General features: G+C 37.3%; 1 protein-coding gene across 7 annotated transcripts in view; it reads left to right on the forward strand.

Moving 5' to 3' along the window:
- Positions 1-14,746, forward strand: part of CDH18 (cadherin 18) — a 337,108-nt gene extending 322,362 nt beyond the window's left edge. For 5 of the 7 annotated variants that reach the window (XM_056333161.1, XM_056333164.1, XM_056333163.1 and 2 more), the window contains 2 exons: positions 3,113-3,364; positions 4,904-14,746. In XM_056333161.1, coding sequence (XP_056189136.1) covers positions 3,113-3,364; positions 4,904-5,406 — 755 coding nt within the window. In that variant the 3' untranslated portion in view covers positions 5,407-14,746. Of the gene's footprint in view, positions 1-3,112; positions 3,365-4,903 lie in introns of those variants that run through there. The other 2 variants (XM_056333167.1, XM_056333168.1) reach the window with 2 other exon arrangements.
- Positions 14,747-15,484: the final 738 nt, after the last annotated feature.

Raw genomic sequence — 15,484 nt, forward strand, 5'->3', positions numbered from 1 at the left:
CAGACAGGCAGACCAGCAGGTTATTTTGTATTCTGTGGTGGTTTCCCTATTTGAAACACTGAAGATTTTATCTGTGTCTTCCAGCAATATTAGGGAAGTTGAGAGTGACAGTCTAGCACAAAGAAATGGGCAAGATATTGTTAAAAAAAGCAAGCAAAAGATTTTTATGTGACATTGTGTAGCAGAAAGATAAAACAGCTGCTTACTTTGCCCCCTGATTATACCAATTATGTATTCAAAAATTAAAAGACTTGCAGGCAATCTACATCTGTTTAAACTGTACCTCTGTAATCCATGTTCCGTAAGATTATTTGCTTGTTATAGGAGTATTTTGAAATAGATCACTGAGCTATTGTTCGTGTACTGCATTTAATTAAAAGTGGAAGGCCAGACATGTATTAAAGAGCAAGCTGGTCCAAATTTTTAAAACAAGACTTGGAGTTTTCTGGGTTTTTTTAGAATTTTTTAATTTTAGAATTAGACTGGCAGAGCCTAGTAGGGCTTCCATGGGTGGGCATATTCTGTAATTATGGTCGTAAGACCACTGCTCACTCTGCTTTAGGGGAGAGTTTTCTTTCTACGATAAAAGCAATCTGAATTTCAGTGATTATCAAGCTTGATTTCTTCAGTGAATTGACTCAATTCTGTCACAGAACACTTTGTTCCCTAGTCTAATTGCAGAAAATGTGGAAATAATTGATTTCTTAACAATAAGATAATGAAAAAAAGCAGCATTAATGAGAATACTACAGTATGTTTTTATAAGGTTTCACAAGCTCAGAATAAGCAATATTAGGAGAACAGCTAAAGTTCTGCAGTTTTTGTAAAAATGGTAGAAATATTTGTGCATGTCATATTCTGTAGGTATATAGGAATTATTTCCAGAACCCTACACCAAAGGAAAATACTGGTTTACTGGACATCTTTTGATCAGCTCTGTGTTCGGGTTCTTCCGCAGGTTATTGAAAACACTTTAGTGTGTGTATGTGTGTGTGTGTGTGTGTGTGTAATAGCTTTGTAAGGAAAACAGTATATTTTGCCATAGGTATTTTATAATCTCTATGGAAATATAATTTCCACAGTGTAATGATCTTACTTTGTGTAGATTTTTTCAGATGAAAGAATTATATGTTCATCTCAATACAGTTCCAAAAAGGGTCTGTAAACGGAATTATTATAAAAGGCTTTATAAGTGGCTGGTGTCACGCCTCTAAAGAGGAAGTTGGCATGAATCTTGGGGTTCAGTCATAAAAACTATACCTTGACATGAACAAGTGGAAGAGAAATTCAAGGCCTGCTGAGAATAAATAGATAAATAAATACATAAATAGAAGTAATATTTTGCACCCCCTGCAAGCAAGAAAAAAACTTAATGAGTTTATAAAAAACAGCATGCTAGACATTTTCAAGAATATAAGTTAGGGGAGAGGAGAATAAAAGCTAATGAACTTCAGTGCAGTGGAACCTGATGTTCTTGGCTCAGCAGCAAGGGTATCACTTCCCACCTCATATGGATTTCTTGTGTGAAACCTGTTGCTAAATATATTATGTTATGATATTATGCTGATACGGGGCTATACCACCGGTTTTTCTCAGTATCACTGTCAGATGATACGCAAAAGCAAAATGTTGAGAGAAGTGAGTTAAAATGAATTTTAAAATTTGGCACAGAGCTTGATAGAAGATGTGGCGTGAAGAGTAGTCACCTAGTAAACAGTATCCAGTTTAAACAAAACCCACTCCTCCATTCAAATATGCAAGTTATCAGTCCTGTGGGCTAAAATATGCCACACTATCTGTGTTGTTGCACTAGATTTTCACAAAGTGCCACAGACATAATTTTTCCATAGATTATGATAAATCCACTTAATGCTGTACCTACAGTGGTAAGGAAATAGAAGAAATGTTCTGGTTTGTAAAAGGAAGAGAAACCCAGCAGATGTATTTCTGCATTTACCACCCCTGTGGTGTTTGCTAAAAAACTCCAAACCCACAACCCCACAATTTAACTGTGTAGCTGTTAATCATGGACAAGCATTACAGGTACATTTCTTCCAATGTGTCTTCCATTTCTCAGTCCCCGTCTCTCTCTTTCTCCACAACTGCTCATGTCTGATTTCTCACTGTCTCAATTTTTGATTTCTCTGTAGGCTCTTATTCAGAGGTCAATACTGTTAAAGTGGTGGCAACAGACTGGAATTAAATTTTAGACATATGAAAATAAGATTTAACTATACATTCTTGTAGCATTTCTTCCCACGCACTCTCTTTATGCCCCTTGAATTCTTGGACTTAAAGGAATACAGGTGGCAGCTTACTATTCTAATTCGTGTCTATAAATTCTCTTGCAATTTGTGTGTAATAAGCATTACAATTCTCATTGACTGTGATATATGCCATATGAACCTGTGGGTAACATTATGGTGACAACATCTTACATCACTATCTCCCCTTTGCTTACTTATCTTTAACCTCTACCAGTTCAGAACATGTAATACCTGCTTTTTTCCTCTTTCCTTCCCTTCCTCCATCCCCCTTCCCTGCCCTTGCCCTTCTTCCTGACCTCTCCACAGCATGAGTCTTTGGCCACTGTCCTTTCTGATGTTTTTTGAAAGCTCACTTGATCTATAAAGCCTATCAGAAACAGTAAAACAGGAAAGTTTAACTTTTACTAAATACTTTTTATAATTCTTCTAAGAATCAAGGGGATGTTATTAAATTATATGTTGTGGATTAATTATACAGATATCCTCAGAATTCCAGATATTCACATTTACAAGGGTCCATATTCTACCAACAGCATAACATGGGATTAAAACACTTGCAAACTGGGCCTAAAATGTTTGCCAAAGTACATTTTGACTCTAAGAAAAGTACATGAGCTTAAATAATCCTATTTATGTAATACTAATTACTTTCTCCTGCCTCTTCTTTTTCCTCATTGGCCACATACGCTTCCTGACAATTTTTAATTCTAGATTGTGCATTTTTACAGATTAGGACTGCCTAGTTTTAAGATGCCTTATGCTTCTACTCAACAGGAAACGTATGGTCCATAACATTATTTGGTTTTTTCTTCATTAAAATGATATTCTGGTTTTGATATTCGTAGATAATACAGCCAGTATCCTGACAAGACGAAGGAGATACAGTCGAACCACTCAAGATATCTATTACCTCCCAGTGTTGATTTCTGATGGTGGAGTGCCCCCTCTCAGCAGCAGCAGTACTCTCACAATTAGGGTTTGTGTGTGTGAAAGAGATGGAAGAGTAAGAACTTGCCATGCTGAAGCTTTCCTCTCCTCAGCTGGCTTGAGCACAGGAGCTTTAATCGCAATCCTGCTCTGTGTCATCATTCTTCTTGGTAAGCCACTTTTATTATTAAGTAATGCTATCCTTCCACTGGCTTTCTGAATGTGACAGGGCAGAAATTTTTAATACAACCTGTTTCTGAACCAGAGGCTGGCTGGTAGTAGTAGGTAATTAGAAGTATATAGCTGTGATTACAGGGAAGAGGTTTAGATAAAATTAATAGGAAAAATGCCTTTAAAGTACATTTGTGAATATTTAGAATCCACTAGGAACACTGGAAATTTTTTCAGAGGTTATCAAATAATTAGCACTGCAGGTCTTTTTTCTGTAATTTGGAACGTTCTCAAAAAGCCACTGGCTCTAATTCCATGTCTTAAAACAGTGTGAAAAATGATAGAAGATAGATGAGGAAAGCTTTTTTTTTAAAATGCATTACACTGTAAGAAGCACCATTAGCACTGTACAAAAGCCATTTCTTAATTACCTTTGTGGGATAAGCCGATAGGAATGCACACCATAATCCACAGGGGCAAGGGACATATGAGACTATAAGATGACTCCATTAGATAAATGCCATTGCAAGTGCATTTTCTCTTGAGTTCTTTTTCATTTTTTTGCCCAGGCCAGTTTGAGTGTTACCCATTAGTTAATATACTTTCTGTTTTTTTCTGGCAGAGGCATAACTTGCTGGGTACATATCTCTGTACTGCTCGTGTTTTCTGCATTCTTACAGAGATGTCAAGAAATAATGGGAATTACAGCGTGACCCACATTGGAAAATTTGAGGATATTTTTTTCCCAAAGGCTCTACGTTCTCTAAGGACTACTTTCCTTACAGCTTATGTCAGAACTTCCTCGTCAGAAAGCTGTTCTAAAATTTATAATACCGCATTTAGTTTTATAGTCTTATATTTTATCATACAAGTTTGACTATTCCTAAAATAAAAAATAAACCTTTTATATTTCAGTTCAGTATATATGCTAAATACTGTTTTTAATGAAGCCTGAAAGCCCTTAACAACGCTTTTGAAAAATGTCAGCTCTGGTTACTAATTTCTCCTTTAACTGAAAGAATGTTGTCCCCTTTTATGTCCTTTATGAGACCCCTAATGATCCAACTAGTGGATTCCATTATCGGCTCAAGAAACCCCAGCAATACCCACAAAGAAAATACACTGTAGAAGAGTGCTCTTTACTGACCCTTTGGGAGACCAGGCTGTATCGGAAGTTCGTAGTTGCAGTACAGCATTATTAATTTTCCCCTCAGTTGTGTGGTCTCAGCCTGTTGCACTTTGGCATGTTGCTGTGCATGGATTTCATGGGTTCTTTCCAGGCATACAGTAATTATGTTCAGGTGACCCATTACAAAACAAAGGCATTGCTCACTTAGGAATATAAGTACGCTCTTTTCCAGATTGGATAAGTTTGGTGACCCTTTGTTACAGACGTGTGCCTGATGTAAATGGTTCCAAATACCAAGATTAGCCTGAAAATATTACACCTCTGTATTTGTGACTTAGTGCCTGCTTTTTCTTCAGTGTATATCTACTTACATCAGATGTAAACTTTAAACCTACTCTAATATCTGCAGTTTTCTCTTTAGCAATTGTGGTCCTTTTCATCACCCTAAGACGTAGCAAGAAGGAGCCTCTGATCATTTCAGAAGAAGATGTTCGGGAAAATGTTGTGACATATGATGATGAGGGTGGTGGAGAAGAAGACACAGAAGCATTTGACATCACAGCACTGCGGAATCCATCAGCTGCTGAGGAGCTAAAATACCGGAGGGATATTCGTCCTGAAGTGAAGCCTGTGCCCAGGCATCATCCCTCCTCAAGTCTTGACAGTATAGATGTTCAGGAGTTCATTAAACAAAGACTGGCAGAGGCTGATCTGGACCCCAGCGTGCCCCCGTATGACTCCTTACAGACATATGCCTATGAGGGTCATAGATCAGAAGCTGGATCTATCAGCTCTCTGGATTCAGCCACAACACACTCTGACCAGGATTACAATTACCTTGGAGACTGGGGACCTGAGTTCAAGAAGCTAGCTGAACTCTATGGGGAAATAGAATCAGAAAGAACAACTTAGTTGTAATTCCCGGAACAGAGAAGTCCCTAAACAACTGGAGATAAAATGACAGCAACGATAACAAAAAATGAATACAGTACTTGGAACTGAGCAAGTTGTATGCAGTTACTGTAGAACAAGTGCCCTTTTCGTATGTGAAACTGGGTTCTCCAATTGGAAGAAGGTCAAATTTTGAAAAATACAGAAAAAAAGAAGCTATTGTCCCTTGTGTATATTTTTTAATTGCTCAATGAAGTCTGTGGTACCGTATCTGTAACAATACCTAAAGTAAAGCCAAGCAATGACATTTTTATTGCAATATGCTTACCATCTCCAAGCTACAGTAAATTTATGGTCATGCCTGTTTAGGAAGATAGCTAACGGGGGAGCAATTCTCTTGCAGGTGGTTGTGATTTTGCATTTCTAGCTACGCTCTAGGCCTTGTGATCCCAATGTGAGGTAGCCAGTGGAGTTTACTACCAGTGTGAGAAGTGCTAACAGTCTGTTTGCTTTACAGAAGGGATCAGCCAATACTGTCCTCTTAAATAAACGGTCCTGAGATGATTTAATCTTATTGAATAATCAGGTTGCCTTGAGATGGTGTCATTTCATTATGCCCTTCATAATCTTTTCATCCATGACCAGCTAACGGAGGGGAGGCATCATTAGCTGTTAGCTCAAACATGGCTCTAGACTATAACACCAGACCTGCTCTGTTACTGTGTGCTAGAGGAACTGCTGTTTCCAGTGTTGTGTTTTTTGGTTTTGTCTTTTCACGGGAACATCGTTCATTTAAATGGAATGGGTCCAACGTACACTTTATGCAGCAAAGCAGATGAAGCATAGGCTCTTTCAATAAAAACAACAATGGCAGCACCATTAAACTATACAGTTGTTTGGTTCACTGTGCTTCACTTACGTCAGTAGATGAAGCTTTTCAAGACTTTTTTCTGGTCTTAGTCCAGAAGCTACAACAGTCAGTTTAAAACAGAGTTCTTAATCATAATGTCTTTCTATTCCCTGTGTAACTAAAAGCAAAATAGAACTACTAGTAAGATACTGGGATAGCAAAAAATAAAACAAAGAGAATAAGATGATGATGCTTTTTTCATTTTAGTTCAATCTAGTGGTATTTAATTTTCCCTAGAGTAATTTCCAGCTAAGAGCAAGCTTTTTTCTCCCTATTTGAAGCATCATGGGAGCTTGGGAACATTATAAGTCAGTGGAGTAAGAAAAAAAATAAAAGTGTGTCATTATTGTGGTTCCTATGGATTAAGTAAATTGCTTTTCTATGTTAGTAACTTTTTAGCATTGCAGAACTGCTAAACAGTTCTGCCTAGCACTTCAGGCTGTTTAAGACCTAATCCAGCAAATTCTTAGGTTTTCCCCTGTTTTGTTTGAAACTTTAACCTTTTGTTTGTCTTTCTTGTGATAGTACTATGAGAGGACCAGGAGCTCAGAATAAAAAAATATCCAAGAAAGGTTATGACCTATAAGGCTCACCATCTATGGCAGTCTTCTGCTTCTAAGAAAATTGAAGCCTCACTTAGGAAAGTGGACTTCTTGCAGTATGCATCTTAGGGGGAACTGTGCAGAGCAGAAGCTGTGTACTGTTTTTTCAGTCCCTGGGCTGGTGTGGACAGTGATACAGATCTGTACACTCTGCTGGATTCCTTCCTATACATTTTAGGTGCCACTTACCTTCAGCTTAGTAGAGAAGGGTCTGTATTTATTGCTGACCTACTGTAGGCCACACAGGTGAACCAGAAGCCTTCCCTTCTTTACTGTGTGGTTGAGTAGGTCCTAGACGTGACTGAAATTTCTGATCAGTTATACTTTTCAGGATTTTTAATTTTTTTTTTATGAACTCTGTCCTGAGATGCTTTTGGTTTAAACAGCCTTCTGGAGAAACTAGCAAGTAGCTTTGTAAGAAACTTTTCAAACTCTAAAAAGTATTAGTTGCACTATAGTTTCAGAATTTGTTTTTACTATACTGTTTTGTTTGCAACTTGAAAATGGTAATGTTTCCCTTTTTGTCAACATCTGAACCCACAAGGCAATTTAGAGAGGAAAAAAACCCAGACCCTAAAATGTCCTGCTGATGGTTTAAAAGTAGTTTAATAATCTGTGTTCAGATTTATTTAAGTATTTATTTTTTTTATTTTCACCAAATACAAAATCTTCTAGAAATGCATTTATGGAGGCATTCTCATTGTAGACTAAAGTTAAACAGATACATTAATGTAGTGTTATACTCAAGCTGATAATGGTTTATGTATTGTATTTTTGGGGGGTAGAATTAGGATATGTTTCAGTTTTGTCCCAAATGAAGCAACTACTAGTGGCAGGATTTTATGAGGAGAAATTTTCTTTTGATTTAGAATGCTCTCGCTTTATGCCAACATGTGAATCTTTATATTGTATGAATAGAGTGCTAAGAAGAAAATCTTTCAGCATTAGTAGTACCATGGGCCATAATACTTTGTAGCACATCTGCATGAAAACTGCATTCATTGTTGTATTGTAATTTTGAGAGCCAGGTATTAGTTTTCTTTATGTCTCTTCCCTCTGGCCCTACACCGAAGCAGGGAAAATGAGTTGTGTTTTGTGCTTTAAGCAGTGTTCCCACCATTGTTTTATTTTTATTTGCATCATAGAACATCCAGGCTTAAAGCCAACAGAAGTGCAGTGATGTAAGCAAATAACCACTCCTTATGCTCACAATCTTTTTAAGTTAATGAGAGAAGGAGGTCATATCTCAGAGAAACAAGAATCTCCTTTTCACCATTCCTGGTGCCCTTTCCTGCTGTACAGCACGTGCATCATAACCACAGCCCCAGGAATTCTGAATCCTTTAAAACTCTGCAGGGTTATTGAGACGCTGCTTCAGTGATACTGCGGTGTGTACTGTTTGGTATGTCCTATCCACAGTGATCACCAAATGTGCTTTTCTATCATGATACGTCTGCATGCTTGCTATGCTTACTGTTTTTTACTCAAATACACATCACAGTGCCGTGTTGTTTGCATGACAAATAGCAGAATATTAAATCTTCAGGGCCATAGAAAAAGGCCTCACGGTGCAGAAAGAACAGGTTTACAGATTTCTTTTCCTGATCCCACAATTTTTTCCTTTGGTCCTTTGTATCCTAGAAACAAATGTAAGCTGTATTTGAGAATTTCTACATTAACATTGATTAAACTAGAAGAAAAATAACACTGTATGCTATGGAGGGCATGATCATTTTGTAGCATTGCTGATTTAAACAAAGTATACATTCAGTGAAAGTATGGTGGGAAACTCTTTCCTAGTTTATAGTTACATTTGATTGTATAGACTTTGCTTAAAGCTTTCATGGATCTTTTGTGTACTCATATTCCCAAATATTTTCCTCTTAGCCTAAATGCCGCTTAACAACTAAATGCTGAAAACTGCCAGTTTTACTTACGCTGGAAGATACAGAGTACAGTTAAATGGCACATACACATAAAGTGGTGCTTAAGGGCTTTTCTGATTTACAATTTTATTTCTGCAACAACTATCCAACTAATTGTACATTTACACCAAATTAATTAGTTGCATTCTTCAAACAAACCCTCTTTCTTGTAATGGTGAGGGCACTCAGTACGCTGTAATCTTGACACATCATCTGGGAAAATTGCCTGTATTTTAAAATGTGAAAATATGTTGTCAACTTAACACCAGTCAAAAACTTCAATTAATACACTTCAAAGACAAGAAAGAGCTTGAATTCAACTGGCATTAGATTAAGATTCATATATTGAAAACAAATTAATTTGGTTATCAGTCTTACCATTTATTACATACACATAGAAGACTGTAAAAGTTGAAAGTAATTTCACTCTGTTATGCACTTTATTTTTGCATTCTTCTTAGAAAACCAAAATAATTGTAAACAATTTTTATTTTGAATTCTGATGCAGTTGTTTAATTTGTGAATACTGCAAGAAAATGTCTATGTGAAAATATTATCACTGGTATTTAAAAGCAATTACAAAAATTTCTGTGATCTAAGGCTTTGTAAAATCATCCTTTAGAAAACCTAACTATTGGACCAGTCTGGAATTAACCAAACTCATAGACTTACACAAAGGTTAACAAAGGAAATATTCTAAATGCAGAGAAGAATATGAAATTATGCTGCCTAGGGTTACTTTATGGATTATAAAGTTCTGAGACCTTGTACTTGCAGTACATATAAATGGCACAGTGCATTCTAAGGAACGTTAGGAGCATATTGGGCCATCCTTATTTTTCCAAAGTCTCCAAAAATACTTATATTTTTTTTAACAAAAGAGTAATGTAAAGTATACCTCCTTATGCAAGTAATTGTTACATTTTGTTTTAATAAACAAAAGGGACAAAATCCTTTATTCGTATTTTTCAAATAAAATATGGTCTTTGCTACGGTGATGGGTTATTGTATTCCTCATCACAGCTAGAATGGGTTACTTTCTCTTCACTCCTGTATGTTATACTCACCAAAGAACTCTGTCCTTTAAGAATCAGATCTGATACAGCAGTATTAATGAGGTCAATGTCAGAAATGGTATGGTAACTAACTACATTTTAACACCTGGTATAGTCACTCAGTTGTGTCACTATTTCAAAGACTGTTCTACATTATTATTGCTACAGATGGGTAGGGGGAGAGAGAGACACCAAGAGATACCCTGCAACAGACTGCACTATAACTGCTAAATGGTTCGTTATTTTTACTTGTGGCACCTATTCCACTCCAGCCATCACTCTCCTAAAACTAAGATACATCATTATAGGATGAATACATTATCCACATGAGTGAGTTAGGGAATTGCACATCTATGAATCCAGATTGGTGTTAACAACCGGAGTTGTTATCTGAAGTTGACACACAATAGAAGGGAAAAAGCAGGCAAGGACATTCACAATGATGAAGCTCAGGCTTGCACAGGAATCATTCATAATTTCTCAAAAGAATTGACAGGCTTTACCAACAACTTACATTTTGGAAAATACAGGGATTACGGCTCACAAGGAACTTGTTGCATGCAAAAGCTTCTTTCCCAGACTGACATAAAATTCAAAAATAAAGCTAAGGCTGACAGGAGATGAAAGTGCAATTTTGTTATAGCACCTTACTCGCTCCTCTTTATTGCCTGCAGGCCGGTTTATATTGTGTGCCATCATACTGTGCAATTCCTGTATAAGCCTCACCACATCCCCAGGAAAAAAAAATATGGTAAAATAGTATTTACAAGACAAATATTGTCAGTGTGAATCTCAGTGCAAGTTCAGAGGAGGAGCTAGTGGTTTTGTGGGGGAGTTTTTTGTCCTCATATGCAGTGTTTCTTTCTAAAGAACATTTATAAAGATTTTAGATCATCTAAGATTCATTGAAGTTTCTTTTGGTTTGTTGGGGTGTTTTTTGTTGTTTTTTTTTGTTTGGTTTGGTTTGGTTTTTTGGTTGGTTGGTTGTTGTTTGGTTTTTACAAAGCTTACTATCTTCGTATATTATTGTTAAATTAAATTTTAGGTTGCTTGAAGTCCATACTACTCCTTCTACGCATGGTAAACATAGCTACAGAGAGTCTTCAAAAGCTAGAAAGTTTTGCTTATGAATTTAGTAGACGTTTTCTGTGGGCTTCGCAATTCTGTTTAGCGTTTTTGTGTTGTGTAACTCCTCACAAATACATTAACGCAACTCAACCTTTAATTTAATCAAGAAGGCCCTGAAGATCCAAGAAACTCCTTCCACACTAGCTGCCTCTAAATTTGGTTTGTTCTGGAAGTACATGCAGTAGAGCATATTATAGCTAGTGGGCGGTTGGTACCAGCAGAAACATTCTCATCCAGCAAGGCAACCTTCAAAGGGGAAAAAGGACAGTGGGATTAGGACTTTTAGAGGATTATAGGGCACACAGAGCTTGAAAGGTGTTAGATTCCTAGCCAGGACTGAACAAAATCTGGGTCCATGTTGGTTCTTGTCATCATGTATGTTCAATGTCCAAATAGCTGGTGAGCTTGAGGGAAAGCCCAATAAAGGTTCATGTAAATAAATGAACTGTTCAAATATCTGAGCTGCCACATCTTCTGCTAGAGTTGTGGATAGGAATGGAGCAGTTTGTCAGCCTTACAGTGTGAACACAATTTTGAGGCATGCTGCCATTCTAATATACACCTTTACCTGACACATTAACTTTTTGGAAACAAATTACATTGCTCTTCACTTTTTTCTGAACATTGTACATTGTTTACTTAAACTCTGAATTAATATCCATGTTCTTCAGAAGTAATGCTTTCCTGTGTCTTCAGAATTGATTTGGAGACCAAGAACCTTCAAGAAAAATTCAGCCCTGCTTTGAAGTGTCATGCAGAGCATATCTAACAACAAACATCATGATAGGATTTGGGTTGGGCACTAATCAAATACTGGTTGTGTACAAAAAGTTCACTCATACTAAGCAAACTAATTTTTTGTTATTTTGGTCCTACTGATTTAAAACTGCTGAAAGTGTAAAGGTACATGAAAATATACACCTCCTGATGATGACACGAAGACTATGTTTGGTTTTCTTAGAAGTAAAGCTCACAATCTGTACTATTTGCAACACTTTGAACTCACTCTTTTTGTTCAAACTTGTATTTCCTAGTTAGTTTCAATACTTTGTGCTACATAAATTTTCAACTGGGAAATGGATGAGTGATTCAGAGATTAAAATCTTTTTAATCTCTAGCTGCTATAACTATTAAAAAAAGACTGAAATTGAAAACTACTGTATTTATGAAAGAAATTGGATTATCAGCTCTGAAAAGCAAGTCACTTGAATATGATGATGCTAATAATAAAATTAACAGTGTTCTTCTTCTTTCTTACTTGTTTTTATCATAAAGCACCAAATTAGAAATTGTGGTGCCATTTCTTCTATTGTATGTCTCTAAAATGTTTCAAACTTGACATATAAACAGAACATCTCTTTGAATGAGGTGTCTGTTAGTTCTGTTTTGTCCATCCCAAGACAGATTTTTTTAAAAAATTGTTTCATACAGAGAATTCTTTTAATGTAGAATGCCAAAGTATCTTTTCAAGCATTAACTAGTTATATAACCGCAAATACGAGATTTTTCTGAGAGAAGGAGATGAAAGGCAAACTAAATCTTAAATCTTGTGTGAGGAAAACAAATTTAGACTCTTCAGGCAGATCTGAAACCACCATCCCGTAAGCATATTGTATCCTATGTAGTAGCATTATTAAAAAATGAAAATACCCCTCTCTAGCAATCACTTCATATTGTGTCTTGATTTTCCAAATGAATATTTCTTGTGGCTCTGTCATGCTTTTTTCAATAGTATTTTATTGCTTCAGTAAGACTCACTAAATTTTTGTGAGAAATTTTCTTCTAATTTCCTCAGAACATTAAGAAGTTACTTCTGTTGAATTTGATGGGAAGTCTGTCAGAAGGACTGTTCTCTGACAAAGTCGAGCTTCTCATGAAAATCTGCAAGGACTAATCAATAAGAGCGGTCAAAGCACGTTATCCTGGATGTGGAAGATTGGCTTCAGAGCAGAATGTTAGATGGGAATCTCCCAGTTCAATTATCCCTTTATCATAATCCCACATCACAAATTTAATGGAATTTTTACTGATTTCTTAATCAGTATTTTTCAGTAAAACAGCATTCTTATTTTCTGTCAAGCTCTGTGGGGCTGAGTGATCCTGAAAACGTGAATTATGTATTGTTCACTTTATATCCCCCTTTATTCTTTCATGTTGTTTTCTTTCTTTTCTACCCCCAATGGCCCCCTCTTTGTGCTGGATGCTTGAAGCACTGTAGTATAATAATTTATCTTAAGAATGTCAGGGGAATCTAGGAATAAAACTTCATCTCCCTGAAAAATGGAAACATTTATCAGTGCTATGTGATGCCAAATGTACTAATCTTCATTTTTTTACTCTGGGGCAAACATTTTAATGGAACATTACATAGCCCAATTCCTTACCTTTTCCCTGTGCATAATAATACAACATTCAAACCAGTTTCTGTGATAATTTAAACAATCTTGGTGTTATTAACCATTTATATTGGGCAAGACCCTAGTGTCCTAGGTCACATAGAAAATGACATTAGTTGTGTAAAGCATTTCTGGCTTAAAAGGCAAGTTTTCTGAATCCAGTGTTCCAAAGCAAAGATTTGTAAGGGAGGGAGGGATTGTAGGAAGCATGAAGAGCAGTGGAAGGACAATAGAGTAGATGATAGCAAGTATCAAAGGGCAGATACAATTACTGGTGAAAAGTAGAGGAATGAAGCTGGGTTAATTAGCATTGGTAATATACAGCTGTGGTCTGGCTTCAGGGCTGGCGGATTGGCCGATGTAGATAAGGTGCAGCTGTGGCTGGTTCTGTTAAGTGGTTGAGAGCCAGTGAAGAGAGAGCAGCCGAGGAAGAAGCAGAGACAAGGGAGGGAACACATGCCCTGGATGAGGTGAGGAGAAGGCAGCAGAGGGACTGTATGAAGAGTGTGTTGGTATGAGATGGTAAAAGACCTTATTGCAGCTTGATAGTTTGGAGAGTGCTGTGACAATTGGTGCCCTGTGTGAGGCGTTCAGATTATGAGACTAAGCGATAGCAGTGATGGTTGTGCTGGGAGATGTTTGAAGTTTTGAATAGTAACAGCGGTGCTCAATGTAGCAGAGACAGGTAGGGACAGCCTGGGATCCAGATCACATTGAGATAGGTGGGAAGAGCCTGGGGATCTGGATCAGACACCAGTAAAGGTGAGCTGTTGGGATCAAAGAGAAGGAAGCCTGACTGCTGCGGAGTTAAGAGACTGAGGGTAACAGGCAGTAGCGACAGAGTACACGGCCAGATGGTCCAGCAGGAGCAGGTCCAGCTAGACAGTGGTGATGGCTGTGCCGGGGGAAGGAGCAGGAGCAGTGTGGTGCCACAGGTGGCTCCCAGTGTTGCTGCTGCTGCTTGGCCTGGCGGTATTCTTGCCAGTGTTTGTGTGCTTGTTGAAGGTGTCTCCACTTGTAGAAGTGGGTGACCACAAGGGTGTTAAGAAGTTTTTTGGGCCACAGAATGATGTGTTAGTACTGTATTCTAGATCTGCTGTTTCTGAAAGCTCACTCAGTTTACTGTCCAGTGTGACCCAAGAGGTGATAGGACAAGGCACTATAAATTCATCAGAACCACCCTCTGAAGAAATCAAATTCCCAGATGCTACAAAAGCAGATAAGAAGAAAGGTGATCAACCTGCAGAAGATGAAAAGCCCAAGATAAAAGTGAAGAAGGAATAAGAGTATGAGTTCAGGGACAAGTTGTCCAAACTATATGAAAAGCTTATTTGTAAAGAGTTTGTGGTGGTTGGTAAAAACATGAGTTATGAAATGTCCCTGAATTTTTTTTTTCTTCTTAACAAGTTGTCCAGACTGCATGAGAAGTTATTTTTAAAAAGGTTATGATGATTGTTAAATACCTGAGGTATGAAATGTTAAAAAGGAAAAGGGGGGAACTATAGAGGACTGTATAAAAATATATTTGTAAAAAGGTTGTAATGATTGTTAAAAGCGTAAGGTATGCAATATTTAAAAAAAAAGGGGGGGGGGGGAGTTGTAGAGGAATGAAGCTGGGTTAATTAGCATTGATAATGTACAACCGTGGGTTGGCATCAGGGGTGGTGGGTTGGCTGATGTAGATAAGGTGCAGCTGTGGCTGGTTCTGTTAAGTGGTTGAGAGCCAGTGAAGAGAGAGCAGCCGAGGAAGAAACAAGAGCAGAGAGAGCGAGCCCTGGATGAGGCGAGATGAGGAGAAGGCAGCAGAAGGACTGGCATGAAGTGTGTTAGTATGAGATGGTAAAAGACCTTGTTGCAGCTTGATAGTTTGGAGAGTGCTGTGACAGTGAAACAATCTGAGATTAGTCATACAATCAATAAAATACGTAGTGACACAGGACAGATCTTTCAGTAATGTATTACAATTATTATTGTAAGGCTTTATGAATTAATACTACAATATTTTGACATTTACTGCAAGATTTATGGCATAGTCATAAATAATAAAAACAAATCATGTGATATGTAATGGGGATAGATCATG

This window comes from Falco biarmicus, chromosome 3, assembly GCF_023638135.1.
Source record: "Falco biarmicus isolate bFalBia1 chromosome 3, bFalBia1.pri, whole genome shotgun sequence".
Classification (NCBI taxonomy): Eukaryota; Metazoa; Chordata; class Aves; order Falconiformes; family Falconidae; genus Falco; species Falco biarmicus.